Source organism: Vanellus vanellus, assembly GCF_965231255.1.
Source record: "Vanellus vanellus genome assembly, chromosome: 1".
NCBI lineage: Eukaryota > Metazoa > Chordata > Aves > Charadriiformes > Charadriidae > Vanellus > Vanellus vanellus.
In genome coordinates, this window is record NC_138905.1 from 118,942,672 (window position 1) to 118,956,254 (window position 13,583).

Consider the following 13,583-nt stretch of genomic DNA (forward strand, 5'->3'; position numbering starts at 1 on the left):
GCCATCCATTTGGGGATTCATTTTACAGTGTGGCGCCAGTTGGACGACACAACTAAAGGGACAGTGAACTTTGGAGTGAGGTTGGAAATGGGCAGGTAGCAGTGAGAGGAACTTTTAAGCTTTGCCACCAGAGAAAAGTTATCACTTAGAAATAGCCTTGAGGTTTTTTTAAAGAGAAGGTGTTAAATACAAAGTTTTGAGTCACGAAGAGCTGAAGCGTTGTTAACCTTGTGCCATTACATGTGAATAATGAAGTGAACTGAACAGGCAGTAGTTACTATTCATTAAACATTACTTGAACTGCTACAGATCTGAATCAATTTGCAAATGACCCTAAGTAAAATCTAGGATCCTTTTGTGTTTTGCAGGGTGTGCAGACTTGCATCTTCTGGATATGTTGACACCTACTGAAAGGAAAAGGCAGGGATACATCCATGAGCTCATTGTCACGGAGGAGAACTATGTAAATGATCTGCAGTTGGTCACAGAGGTAAGATGGCACAGCAGCTTTAGGAGGAGGTTTTAATCACTTGTCTTTTCCACGTAAATCAATAATTTCACTGTGCAAACTCATTTGGTGTCACTGCTGTGTTTGACTTCCTAGGGATGATCTGTATTAAATTTTCATCTATATATCTGTATCTATAGATATATGCGTGCATGTGTGGGTGCGACTAATGTTAAGCCCTCGTGTTACTGTCACCAAAACACTGATGTTTAAAGTATCATTCTAGTAAACCCTTTTTGCTCCGATTTTGAATGTTTATTTCTCATGTATAAGTTCTTAAAGCTTGAAGCACTTATGTGCCAGTTTCCACGTTCACAGTGGCACTCAGTTATCACTTACTGTGATTTTCTTTAAGTGTTACAAGGTGCATCTCCTATGTGGAAAAAAAAGGGGAATTAGTGTGGGCAACTGACTTAGACAATTCTTTTGACAAAGAGGGAAAGCCTTTTTTTGAAAAAGAGGTTAAGATATGCAAACCTGAGACACTGAGATAAATCAGAACTTCCATAAGAGAGTCCAAACTAAAATGTATTTTAACTTGTATTATCAAAGTAACGCTGGGATATTTTGCAGGAGACCCCTGACTGGAATTCCCAAGTTTCAAACAGATTATCCAGGTCATAATTAATGCCACCATCACAAATTTAGAGTATTCTCTTTTAAAGCCATATGCTGCACGCAAACATGTTGTCAGGGAACACTGTGGATCTCTAGGGCCCAGCGCATGTTTGAAGTGTGTTCCACTGAGTGTCAAGTGCTACTCTGATGTGAACTTTTCTCACCTCCAGACTAAGGAAATGAGCAACATCAGTCTTAACTAAGACTGATGTGAGTAAGTATAGTTACCATATACTTTCTAAATTGCTTAATTTTCTGAATCTATAGATCTTCCAGAAACCACTAATGGAATCTGAGCTGCTAACAGAAAAAGAAGTTGCTATGATCTTTGTTAATTGGAAGGAGCTGATTATGTGCAATATAAAACTACTGAAGTAAGTTTTTTTTTCCCCATACCTCGCAATAACAAAATCATGGGCCTCTCCCTCTGCTTCTCCTTTCAGCTGCATGAAAATATTTGCCCCTTAAGCAAGTAGTAACCAAAAGGGCTGTGCGTTTTCCCTTGTTGGAAAAAGCAAAATATTAACAATGTTTGCTATGACTTCTTGTTGTTGTTGAGGAAAATCCAGCAGTTCTTTGCTGAGTAAGTATTTGCACTTACTTGGCTCTTGGTGTACATGTGCTCCAGAAGGCAAGATCAACCTCTCCTGAAGAGCAGTGCCTGCCCAGGCTACCTACAGTCCTGTTGTAGACTTTTACTTCCTCTGTCACAGCCCATACCCAGTTCCGGTCTTAATATCCGTGAACGCAAAACAAGGCACAACCACCTCTGCGGCTCTCATTCTGAGTCTCATAGCTGATGTGTTCCTTCAGTTATTGTAGGCTTATAGCACCTGAATGAGCTCTTTTGTGAGAAGTGGCGCCAACCACGCCTGGTTTCCTATGGATTTGTGTCCAGTGTACCCTGCACCCTTCCTTCCAAAGTCTCCGAGTATGGCAACCCCAACACTCTGCCATGAAACTCCACGCAGTGCAAGTACCTTTATTTCTCCCTTCGTTCCCTGTGGCCTCTGATGGATCCAGTCTTCCTACTCGCATCCTTCTCACTCATCCTACTGCTTCAGCAAGACACAGTAAATGCTGTGGCTGGTTTGGAGGCACGTGCACACAGGCTGCACGTCTGGTCATTGCCAGAGAAACTGAAGAAGGATTGAGTTAAACCTGCATCTTCATAAGCAAGAGGACTAATAGAGTTCCTCTTTTTTTCCCTACCGAGCTGCTAATTTTCATTGAACTTATAGGGATTTTGTAATCGTTCAGGTTGAGACTTTGAGATACCTCCTTTTTTGTAAAATGTGTTTGAAAATGGCCCACGAGTTCAGAAGTTATGACAGCGATAGGACAAATGCAGGCAGCTCAATGACAATAAACGTCCTTTCCTTAGGAAACCAGGCTAAAAACTAGAAGCAGCTTTGAGCTAAAAGTAGTGGTAAGGTTTTTATCCCTCATTCATGAGCACATCTGTCACTCTCTAAACTAATAGAAAACGAAATCACATTCCTTTTTATATTGTACCCGATCGGGCATTGCATTAAGTTAATGCCGAATAACAGTTCAGTTACCACAGGAGGGAAGAATGTTGTTGACTGAGGGTGCAATCTTGATTATTGCATTCTTACAGTATGCAATAAGTCTTGTGGCTGATCTATTTATTATTCAGGGATCTCTTTATTTCAATAATGGAACCATTTATTTCATAAATGAGGAATCATTCTTTAGTGGTCTGCTTATAAAACACACATAACCTTTTCATGTTCAGGGCTTTGCGTGTGCGTAAGAAGATGTCTGGAGAGAAGATGCCGGTGAAAATGATTGGTGACATTCTGACGGCTCAGCTGCCACACATGCAGCCTTACATTCGCTTCTGTAGCTGCCAGCTCAATGGGGCAGCCCTCATCCAGCAGAAGACAGATGAAGTCCCCGAGTTCAAGGAGTTTGTTAAAGTAAGAAAAGAAGCAATCGCCATGAGTTTTGTACATCATAAATTTAGCTCATCGTGTCGCTAATTTGCAAAACATAGTCTCAAATAGGGCTCTGTGTTGGGCTGGAATGAAGACTCTTCAGACCTAAGCACTCATTGAAGGAGTACATGTTTTCATTGAGAGCCATAAAACACTTTGTTTAATAATAGTTTTGCTGTAAAATGCCGGGACAGTAAGAAGAGGCCCTTCTCTTGTACAGGCAAGGCAGGCGAAGAATATGTTGTAAAATATACAACAAATTCTACTGCACTGATATCGTTTGTGATCTAAGAACAGATGTAGCTGAGGCATGGTGTTTATTTGTTGCCTTACCTTTTTCTTTCTTGGAGGAGCTCATTTTGCAGGGTTTTAAACAAACTGACTAACACCGGTTTACCTCTCTAATGTTTCAGAGGTTAGCAATGGATCCTCGCTGTAAAGGAATGCCACTATCAAGTTTTCTACTAAAGCCTATGCAACGGGTAACAAGATACCCACTAATAATTAAAAATGTACGTTCTTTTGCAAAGATGATGTTTTTGATGCTGCTTTGCATATAGCTTAGTTACAGGGTAGTTTCCCTGTTTGTGTCAAGCTTTATCATTGTTGTTAGATATCTGATGTGCTAGGGAACATGGGGTATCCTTTTATATTTGATCACGCTAGAGCAATGCAGTAACTCATTTGGCTTCAGCAAAATGACTCTGGATGAAAGGTGAAACTTGCGCACAAAGACCCAGAAGGCTGTAAATGCTGAATGAAAACTTTAGAATTCAGATAACGGGAGAAACAAGTCAATCTTATGCTCATCTTTGTCACTTTCCACAGTGTCATTCCCTCCCCGTAGTCCCGTAAATGACATTCAGTGTGCAAGCCTGAATGCCAAATTGTTGCAAGTTACCTTACTGCGCAGCTTACGTTGCCGGATGACTTACAACCCTTTCCTAACTTACATTTGTTGCCTAACGCTTACCATCCTGAGTAATGTTATTGAACTTGGCCCAAGACTTTCATAGGAAAAAATTATAAATTGGATGTTGGCATTTAAGAGAGTCCTTAGACAGTCGTGTATATATTTCTGCATATGGCTGGAATTTGCATACTTATGTCAGGAGCGTGAGCGGTGTACTGATGTAAAGGCTCTGCAGGCGAGCATTTACTTCAGCTATTCACAAACAGACTGGGAGTTTGTTTCTTATTTTTCATGTTTGTCAGGGAGGAAAAGAAACTTGAAACGTACTGGCTGGCTCTGATGAAAATAAAGAAATAAACCAGACGTGTACTATAAATACATTTGAACTGCAGATAACAGAGAAGGCTAATGTATTTTATTTATCTGTAGATAATAGAAAACACTCCTGAAAACCACCCAGACCACAGTCACTTGAAGCATGCTCTTGAGAAAGCAGAAGAATTATGTTCTCAAGTAAATGAAGGCGTGCGGGAGAAGGAAAATTCAGATCGACTGGAGTGGATCCAGGCTCATGTTCAGTGTGAAGGCCTGTCGGAGGTAAAAACAATGTTCTCTCTAGAGAATGCAAATGTGGGTGCACCTCTCCACCGGTCGGGGAAGAAACCATGGCTTACTTACGGCACCACATCAGGGGACAGACAGTGTGATTAATCAAGTCATATAATCTTCAGTCCTTTGTGTTCATCTTTCTTTGGCTCCCTTTCACTCCTGCGTGTGTTCCTTGGCTGCTGGTGTTATTGCCTTCTATATAATAAATGCTGCTTTTGTTGCCTGCCTCTGGACTAGCGCCAGGTTCAATGCTGCCATTTTCAACCACAACTTTCCAGTTTCATAGCTCTTTAGAATACAGTGGTTATTGTACTGCTGTATCTCACCCTGAAGCTATACGTGACCATCCTGGAGTGCTTTAATGACAGGTATTTTTTTTTGTGATAAAACTTTATACGCGTTTTTGAAAGTCAAGAGCACTGATCAAGTCTCTCTCAAGACTTTACAGAGAGAATCACTGCCTGCTGTCGCATACTATTTTTTAAGGTAGCATGCTAAGCTTCTCTACTGAAACTATAAAGAAAATAATTGTGTTGGTATGTCCTGCAAAAGGATGGGGGATATTTTGATGGCCTCCCTATTGTTGATAAAGATAATAGAAGCAGACAGATCACAACTTGATTTTCAAAGCATGGGTTGAGTTTTCAGTTCTAGAAGATTTTTTTTTAAAAAAAAGCACTGGTTGGTTTATAAACTGGAAAACATTGCATTTTGTTTTATGAAATCTTAACTGTTTCAGAAAGACAGGTATGACAATTTCAGAATGGTCAAAGTCACATTCAGCTGTCTTGTAACTAATGCCTGAAGGAAGGTGGCTGCTTTTATCTTCTGTACATGATGTCTGGCCCTAGAACGCCAACAACATTACCTGAAAGACCAACTGGCTGCTTGCTGACACGGTAAGGCCAGTAGCAGCCTTGAATCAGTGGCAAGGAGTGGTCCGCCTTCCCTCAGTTTCCTGAGTGAGATGTTTCTAATCTGTAAAAGGAGCCGCTTCAGATCTAGCTGCCTGGCCAAGTAGGATGGCAAGAACTGTACCATCGCCTAGTGAAAATAAACCTGAAAATGACCCTTTAGGAAAGGGCAAGCCTCTATTCATCCGGTAACAAACTCCAGATTAGTCTTAAATTCTGCCAGTTCTAGCCACTGGTCAGCAGCTGTTCTCTAACTCCAGGTATCGTGAGTACACAAAGGCTGCTATCTGGAATTATTTTGGGGTGTTTTAATGGGTGAAATTCAAGCACAATTCAGAAATCCAGGCCTTGTTAAGAAAGCTCAGCGTTTGGAGAGCCCATTTGCATAACCACTGCTAATCCAGGACAAGTCATCATCAGCTCAGTTCCGCTCACAGAGATGCATGCGTGTGGCAGAGAAACTCAAAAGTAGGCACAAATGCTTTTGGCTTTTCTCTGACTCTCCAGGCCATGCCCCCTGTAACTGACGGGCTGCCTTAAAGTTAATTTTCATGTAGCATTTCTATGAGTTGCACTGCTTATCATGCGCAAGACAGAGACATTGCTCATCATCCCTGTGACACAAATTAAAACCAATGTCAGGACTCAAAACTGTATTTGATCTCTTTCAGGGGAACCTCGATTGTTTTACTTTATACAGTGCGTTGTTGTTCTTCTTCTACTTTTCGCAGCAACTCGTATTTAATTCTGTTACAAACTGCTTGGGACCACGCAAGTTTCTGCACAGTGGGAAACTCTATAAAGCCAAGAGTAACAAGGAACTGTATGGCTTTCTGTTCAACGACTTCCTCCTCCTGACTCAGATCATAAAACCTCTTGGCTCTTCTGGCACAGACAAGGTCTTCAGCCCCAAGTCTAATCTGCAATACAAAATGTACAAAACTGTAAGTACCACTCTTAAATAGTGGCTTAGATAGTTGTGTGTTACCAGTGCATATAGTGGGCAGCAGCTCCCATAGTGGATGTGCGGGCAACAGCCTTTATATGGAAGAGGTACGAAAGCTTTGGCATATGCTGGGGATTTCAGGGACCGATGGTGAGAAAGCTGGTTGTTTGCCTTAGCGAGATAAAAGAAGATGCTTTTGAAGTTTTGCAAAAACAAACTCTCCAACAGAGGTCACGTGTCTCAGGGAGTGATGGGGAGCGTAGCGTTCGCTGCTCTCTGTGGGAAAGGAGAGATTGCCATGCTTCATGAGGCTGCTTTCTTACTTCAGGAGAAGCGTTCCCAGACTCTGGAGGCACCTATATCTTTGGTAACATGAAAATTCCAAAAATGACATCTCTGAAGAAGGGTGGGAGGCAGGCAGAAGGGGAGAGATATTGAGGCACAAAAGAAATCTGTTGTAAATTGCTCTGTGTTGAATGCATCTGTTCGGATATTGTACAGTAGAACTCTAGCTTTGCCTAATGTTTTACAGCCCATTTTTCTAAATGAGGTACTAGTAAAATTACCCACAGACCCTTCTGGAGATGAGCCCATCTTCCATATCTCCCACATTGATAGAGTCTATACACTCCGGGCTGAAAGCATTAATGAAAGGTAAGTACCTGCATAGGCCATATTAGTACTGAATTTGAAAAGTCTGGCGTAAATGTATTTGATGTACACATACATAGCAGTCTCCAAGCAGTTGATCTTAAAAGACTGGAGAATTCCTTCTGCTTGAGATTATTGTGATACTCAATGTGAAAAGGAGGGAGAAGTAAAGATGTTTCCTAAATTCCAGTAAGACCAACAGTGAAATGCCCAGGAGGGCTGATATGTAGGCCATATTTCACAACTTTTTATGGTAGCATAAGGAGGGCAAAAGATGCAATCCTACCTTCTTCTGTTAACATCTGTTTGTTTGTGCCAGTGCAAGCATTTGGATGGCCGTATTGTTGAATGAGATTGAGGAATAGGTCAGACTCAGAACTTGAAGCAAAAACCTTCCGAACAAAACCCAGTTAGTTTTAACCTGCTTCTGTTCAGACTGAAACAGTGAAAAGAATGGCAACCTCAAAACCTCAGCTGGTGATTTTTGTCTCTGGCAAGCTTACAGAGACAGCGTTACACTGACTTACATTGAAAAGGTTTCTCTCCACAAATGCAAGGTGTTGAAAGATAACTTTCGTTAAAAAATAAAAGCTGAAAGTATAGGAAAAAACCCCAGTCATAGTATAGATGTGGCATTATACGAGTTTGCAAATGTACGGCCCCTAAAAATTCTGATGCATAAAAATGCATAAAACATCTTTGCTCCCTGCCTGCCTGACAATGTTATTCATTATTATTTATACACATAGTTTTTCTTGCAAAAGATGGTACTTTTATGGATCCCACTTGTCCTTTGGGATGCTGTCTGTCCCTCTGTGCCACAGAATGAACGAGCACCATGGTTAGACACTTGGTGATGAAAATTGACACAGCCTTTTCAACTTAAGATCTGTTGCACAATTCAGACTATAGCAATAATCATCTGTTCTGTGTCAGAGCACTCACAGTGGCAGTCAGAAGCATCTAAACTCTGCACCACATTCATCCTACCTAGCTCAAGGAACTTCAGCGAGATGCTTAGGCACGCTACGCTGAACCGACAGTGGAAGGAGCCAAATCTTCATATACTGAACGCCCTCTGGAGGTGCCTGCCTCTCTCCAGTCATTACGGAGAGAACCCATGGGAACGGCTATCTGAATCTGGGCGCTTTAGTCAAATGCTTTTACTTATATGGGATACAGCCTTTGACTTTCTTTTATGCTAGAATTGCTTACTAAATAAATGCAGCATTTTAGGTGAGGTACCTCCAGGTTTTCATCATTCACTTGTTTTTAACTAAAAACATTAGCATCAATGAGTGATGAATTTGCCTATTTAATCTTAAAAGACCTTTGTGGATCAAAGGCTTGGTATACTTCTGAAGCTGCCATTTACCATTTAGGGCTGAGCTGGAAGACAGAATTGTCCTTAAGTGTTTTGCTTTCTTAAACAGCTTTCTGTGCAGAATGCAGGTCAGTGTTTAGACCCAGATCTGTGCAAGTAGCTGCAATGCCCTGTAAAGCAGCAGCTCTTCATTTTGGGTTCAGAAATGGATCCACAGCCTCTAGATTCTCTCATTTTGCCTTGACTCAGGTCTCCCTCATATGTCACAGCAATTCTTCTAAACCCTTGAGGTTCCATGGGACACCTTCTTCTATGCATTTTCTCTGTCAGTCTTTCCACTTAGTCTCTTAAATATGAAATGATTTCCCGGAACGGCCCATAGGGCATCACGATCATTCATCATCAGTGTATTTCCTGAGTTATGCTTCATGTGTCCTGAGGCTCAGAAGGATTTTGGTATGAAACCCTTAGGATCAAGAAAACTGGCTATCTCTGCAACATAGCTGTCTTATATCTTCTGGCTACAAGAAGTTAGTTTATTACAATAAAGCAAAAAGTTTGGTGAAAGGAAATCTGTTATCTATACCTTTTGGTTTCTCACCAAGTCCCTCCTGCTTGTGATTCTCTTGAGTTTTCTTTGTGTGGTGGGATCTGCTAGCTTGGGATGGTTAAGTTTTTGCAGGTGCTATAAATTTCAGTAGGATCTCTTCCAGGCACGCAGCTTCAGTGTAGCAGAGCCTGTGGTGGGGCCAGACCCTTGGTTGGGAAGGAGGGCCAGATTTACTTTTGTCTGCTGTGCTCCGGGGAGGAAAAATGGAAATGGTATTTTGCAACCTTTTTTTCATTTCCTTCTGAAGGACTGCCTGGGTTCAGAAGATCAAAGCTGCCTCAGAACTTTACATAGAGACCGAAAAGAAGAAGAGGGAAAAAGCTTACTTAGGTACAGCATGGGATGCAGGGGGCTCATCTTTTGTGGGAAAGTCCATGGGCAGGTAAACACGGTAACGACTTTTCTCTCTCCTCTTCTGTTTCACCACAGTTCGCTCACAGAGAGCAACAGGCATTGGGAGGTTGATGGTGAATATTGTTGAAGGCATTGAACTAAAACCTTGCAGGTCCCATGGTAAGTGCCTTGGGGTTTTCATAATGTGCTCTGTGAAGAAAACATTCCTATTTGTCAGACTAACTTTGAAGGAGGTTCTGTCCAAAATGTGGTTTTGTTTAATGAAGCCATTTTAATGAACTTACAATATACCAAATTGATTTTGTGCAGTTCAGTAGCAATCATGCACTGCAGTTAAGCATTTGTTTCAGACAAACTTAGTTTCCACCGCCTAAGCCATATCCTAAGAGACCATAAGCCACAAAGTCCTGAAAAGAAGAGTGGAAGGTGCGCCGCGCCTTGCAGAACTGTGTCCCTGTTCATTGTAATGGCAGTGAGGCCACAGTCTTTACCCCGTCCGTGTGTTGTAGGACTAAAAGGACATTGAGGAAGAACACCACACACCTAAAAACATGATTTCTTTTTTTTTTTTTTGTCTTTTTTTGTTTCCGTCTTCCCAGGAAAGAGCAATCCCTACTGTGAGGTGACAATGGGCTCTCAGTGCCACATTACCAAGACAATACAGGACACCCTCAACCCAAAGTGGAACTCCAACTGCCAGTTCTTTATCAAAGACCTCGAGCAGGACGTGCTCTGCATTACCGTGTTCGAGAGGGACCAGTTCTCCCCAGATGGTACGTAGGGGGCTGCTGCCCTTCCAAGGGTATTTTCGGATCTCCCATTTTGAAGCGGTGCATGCCTGCTGGGGTAAATCATAGAATCAGAAAATGGTTTGGGTTGGAAGGGACATTTAAAGGTCATCTAGTTCCAACCCCAATATTGAACCCCTTTGCATAATGGGAGCCTACTCGCTCTTGCTCCCCAGCGGAGTCATGCTAGTTAGTATCAGTGCAAAAAGAATCAAGCTCTCTCTTGGTTTTTTTGGGGGGGGGGTCCTTTCTTGTACAACTTGACAACAACTAAAGTGTAATTTGCAATTCTGCTAAGTCTTTAAAAAACTCTGGATACTGTTTGCAAATTGATAGATTGATGCAAGAGGAAGAGAAATGTCTTCAAGTTCCTGTAATATGCAGTAACAGCGACAGAAATGAACCTAGGATTCCTAACCCATTCTTATTTAATAATCTGGGATAAACATATGGAGCACTGAAGAGTGTATTTTGGAGTCATAATCTCTCAGAAAGTATTTAGATAGGGCTGTCATTCATGTGGCCAACACCAGTTGGCCCATTGACCTCATTGCTGGTGTGATGCACTCCTTGGCTCTGCCATCTCCAGAGGGCTTCACACTCGGTTTGAACTATGCAGCAGCCTTTGGCCTTTTTTCTAACATATCATAAAATAAATAAGCTACTGAAGCAAGGCAGCCGTGAATTACATAGTGGGTTTTTTCTGCTTATGGGACCATTGTTTTTTAATGCTGCTGCTGTCTAATGTGGTCCAGCTAAAATCCTCTTCTGTGCAGATTGGTAGCCTTTGGCGTTCTTCAACTGCAAAAATATAGTTGGACTGAAGACTTGTTTTCTGCTTTTGTTGTGTGCAGATGGAAGCTTAGTTCCTTCTGCACATTAGCATGTTACTGCAACGTAAAACAGTTGTGTCATTTCTGAGCATGCTGTGTTTTTGCATTTCAGACTTTTTGGGCAGAACAGAGATCCGTGTGGCAGACATTAAGAAGGATCAGGGTTCAAAGGGACCAGTTACAAAGTGTCTCCTTCTGCACGAAGTCCCAACAGGAGAGATAGTCGTCCGACTAGACCTGCAGTTGTTCGATGAGCCTTAGAAGGAAAGGGACCAATGTTTTATTTCAGTCTGAGTTCACTGCAATAGGTGTCTGCAGAAGCAAAATCCTTATCGGTGTGGTATGAAACTACTGCTTGCCCTTCACACGTAAGAGGGTTATCAAAGCAAACAGGAGCATCTTTGTGCCTTGATAATTCTCACTGAAAAATGAATCCCAATTTAGTGAGGAGATCTCCCTCGATTTCTCTATGTGGAACTTGAGGTTAGTTTCCTAGGTTTATGAAATAACCTAGTTGTTCGTTGTGCTCCAGTCTGAAAGGCTGGCAAACCACATAGGTTGCTGTGCTCGCTCCAGTTACCCTACTCTTTAATTTACATGAAGAAGGCAATGTTGGTATGTTTTGGAGGCTTTCTGCAGGGTTTCCCCCCTGAAGGAATTCTGTGCCTATTGCTCAGCAAAATGGTGTGTAAATGTGATGTGAATGGAAGGAGCAGTTACGCAGTAAGAAGATCTTTGAAGATCTTCATGGTGGTACTGAAAAGACTTAGAAAATAAATAGTCTATATCTATAAACAGAGAAGATTCTATTAACATACCACTTCATGACTCATGTTGCCCCTGAAAATAAATTATGTACGGGCCTTCTGCACAGAGATGAATTGCACTCCAGAAGATTCCACCCACTCAATACCTTCGGGTTGCGACTTTCTCTAGGACTGTAAATGTTGGAACGGGAAGCGGAGGATTAAACGTAGAGCCCTGCTGAAAGTTGTGCTATACCACTTTGATACTACTTACTACTGCTGCTTGATTGTGTGACTGCGGATGGATGAGCTGTCACCTGCAGCAGGGAAGGAAAAAAATCGTGACTCAAGCTCAGGAAGCTAATTTCTACCCCACAGAATCTAGTTTGGTGACCAGTTATTACACGGTACCGTGCCTAACTGTGTTTGACATCGTGTTACCGAATTCAGGGCAGCGGCATACTGTAGCTCACGGAGGTGTTTGTAGCAAGCCGGGGTGGTCGCAGGTTCGGTGGCAGCGATACTGGATGCGACCAGAAACAGAGTGCTTGTGACGGTGCAGAGTGGGTAACCCCAAAGTAAAAAGCCTTGTCATCTGGGGGAATGCCAGGGCTCATATATCCGTTTAACTCTACGAATACGCACGTGTAGCCCCACATCCAGTAAACTTTCCCTGTTTGGCAAAGCACCCAGCTCTAAGTGTGCACTTATGCCTCGTTTCCCTTCAGAACATGCGTAAGTGCTTTGCTGAGTCTGGACCCGAGAGAGGATAGGCCCCTAAGAGTAAAATTCCTCTTTGTTCTGCTTGGATTCATTTTGTTCATGACCTATCATGCATACACTGGTATTTTTGTAAGGACTTGATTTCCGAATGGGAGGTGTCAGCCTGTTACATTAGCATGTGAACGTTCTTGTGGAGCCTGTTGTTAGGTTTTGGTGTTCCTTGCATGTCCTTTCAGTACTGGTTTCCACCTTTCCTGTATAGGCGGTGTTCTCTAGCACTACAAGTCTTATTGATTTCCATTAGGAAATTAGGATATATTCATAACGGATAGCTAGATACAGTATGGTAATAAGTGTAAACTGTGCTGGGAAGTGTCTGTGTACTATAATTTCCTACAAGACCACTGTAATGTTTCAAGCAATGGGAAAAAAAATGTATGTTGGAGGGACAACAAAGTTTACATTTCATACTTTTCAGAATCGCTTTATTATTTATTTATTGAAGATAGTGTAGAATTTTGTATCAGAAAGGACAGACATACTTATGTATTTTTTGAAACAAAACAGAGATACACACTTTAGTTAGAAACTTTCAACTGACCACATTTTAGAGGGAGTGTAACTTCCTAGGCATGCGTTTGTTTACCACTAACTGGCTGAAAACACGATTAAGAGAACTTTAAGTTTCTATTTTTCAATGTTGTTAAGAAAATTGTTTCAATTAAAATATGTAAATAGTACTAAACCCATGCTTTCCTAATTCCATATCAATACATTTTATTAAATATAATGTATATGAAAATACATATTGTTGTGGTAGGATAAAAAAAAAGTGATAAAATCTATTAATGGAGTAACATTAAATGTCATTGTCTAACCTTTTATCGCTGTCCTAATTTTACTCAGTAGCTGTAAATGGTGAACATTCATTTCAGTATTTAAAAAGCAGCATCACTTCTTTACGGTATCATTTCACCAGCGTGAATTACACTAACAACTAAATAGGCAAACAGGACAAAGAAGGCGGTGGGTGTAATGCAGAAACCCTGGCCAGCTTTTCGAAGGGAGCCTCAAGGAGCTGCACC

General features: G+C 41.6%; 1 protein-coding gene across 1 annotated transcript in view; it reads left to right on the top strand.

The window, feature by feature from the left end:
- ITSN1 (intersectin 1) overlaps positions 1–13,362 on the top strand; it is a 140,558-nt gene extending 127,196 nt beyond the window's left edge. Inside the window, exons 29-39 of the mRNA XM_082478940.1 lie at positions 369–490; positions 1,394–1,500; positions 2,886–3,069; positions 3,501–3,599; positions 4,430–4,597; positions 6,255–6,467; positions 7,002–7,123; positions 9,302–9,384; positions 9,484–9,567; positions 10,008–10,181; positions 11,142–13,362. Of these exons, the coding sequence (XP_082335066.1) occupies positions 369–490; positions 1,394–1,500; positions 2,886–3,069; positions 3,501–3,599; positions 4,430–4,597; positions 6,255–6,467; positions 7,002–7,123; positions 9,302–9,384; positions 9,484–9,567; positions 10,008–10,181; positions 11,142–11,290 (1,505 nt within the window). The 3' untranslated portion in view covers positions 11,291–13,362. The remainder of the gene's footprint in view (positions 1–368; positions 491–1,393; positions 1,501–2,885; positions 3,070–3,500; positions 3,600–4,429; positions 4,598–6,254; positions 6,468–7,001; positions 7,124–9,301; positions 9,385–9,483; positions 9,568–10,007; positions 10,182–11,141) is intronic.
- The last annotated feature ends 221 nt before the right edge of the window (positions 13,363–13,583 follow it).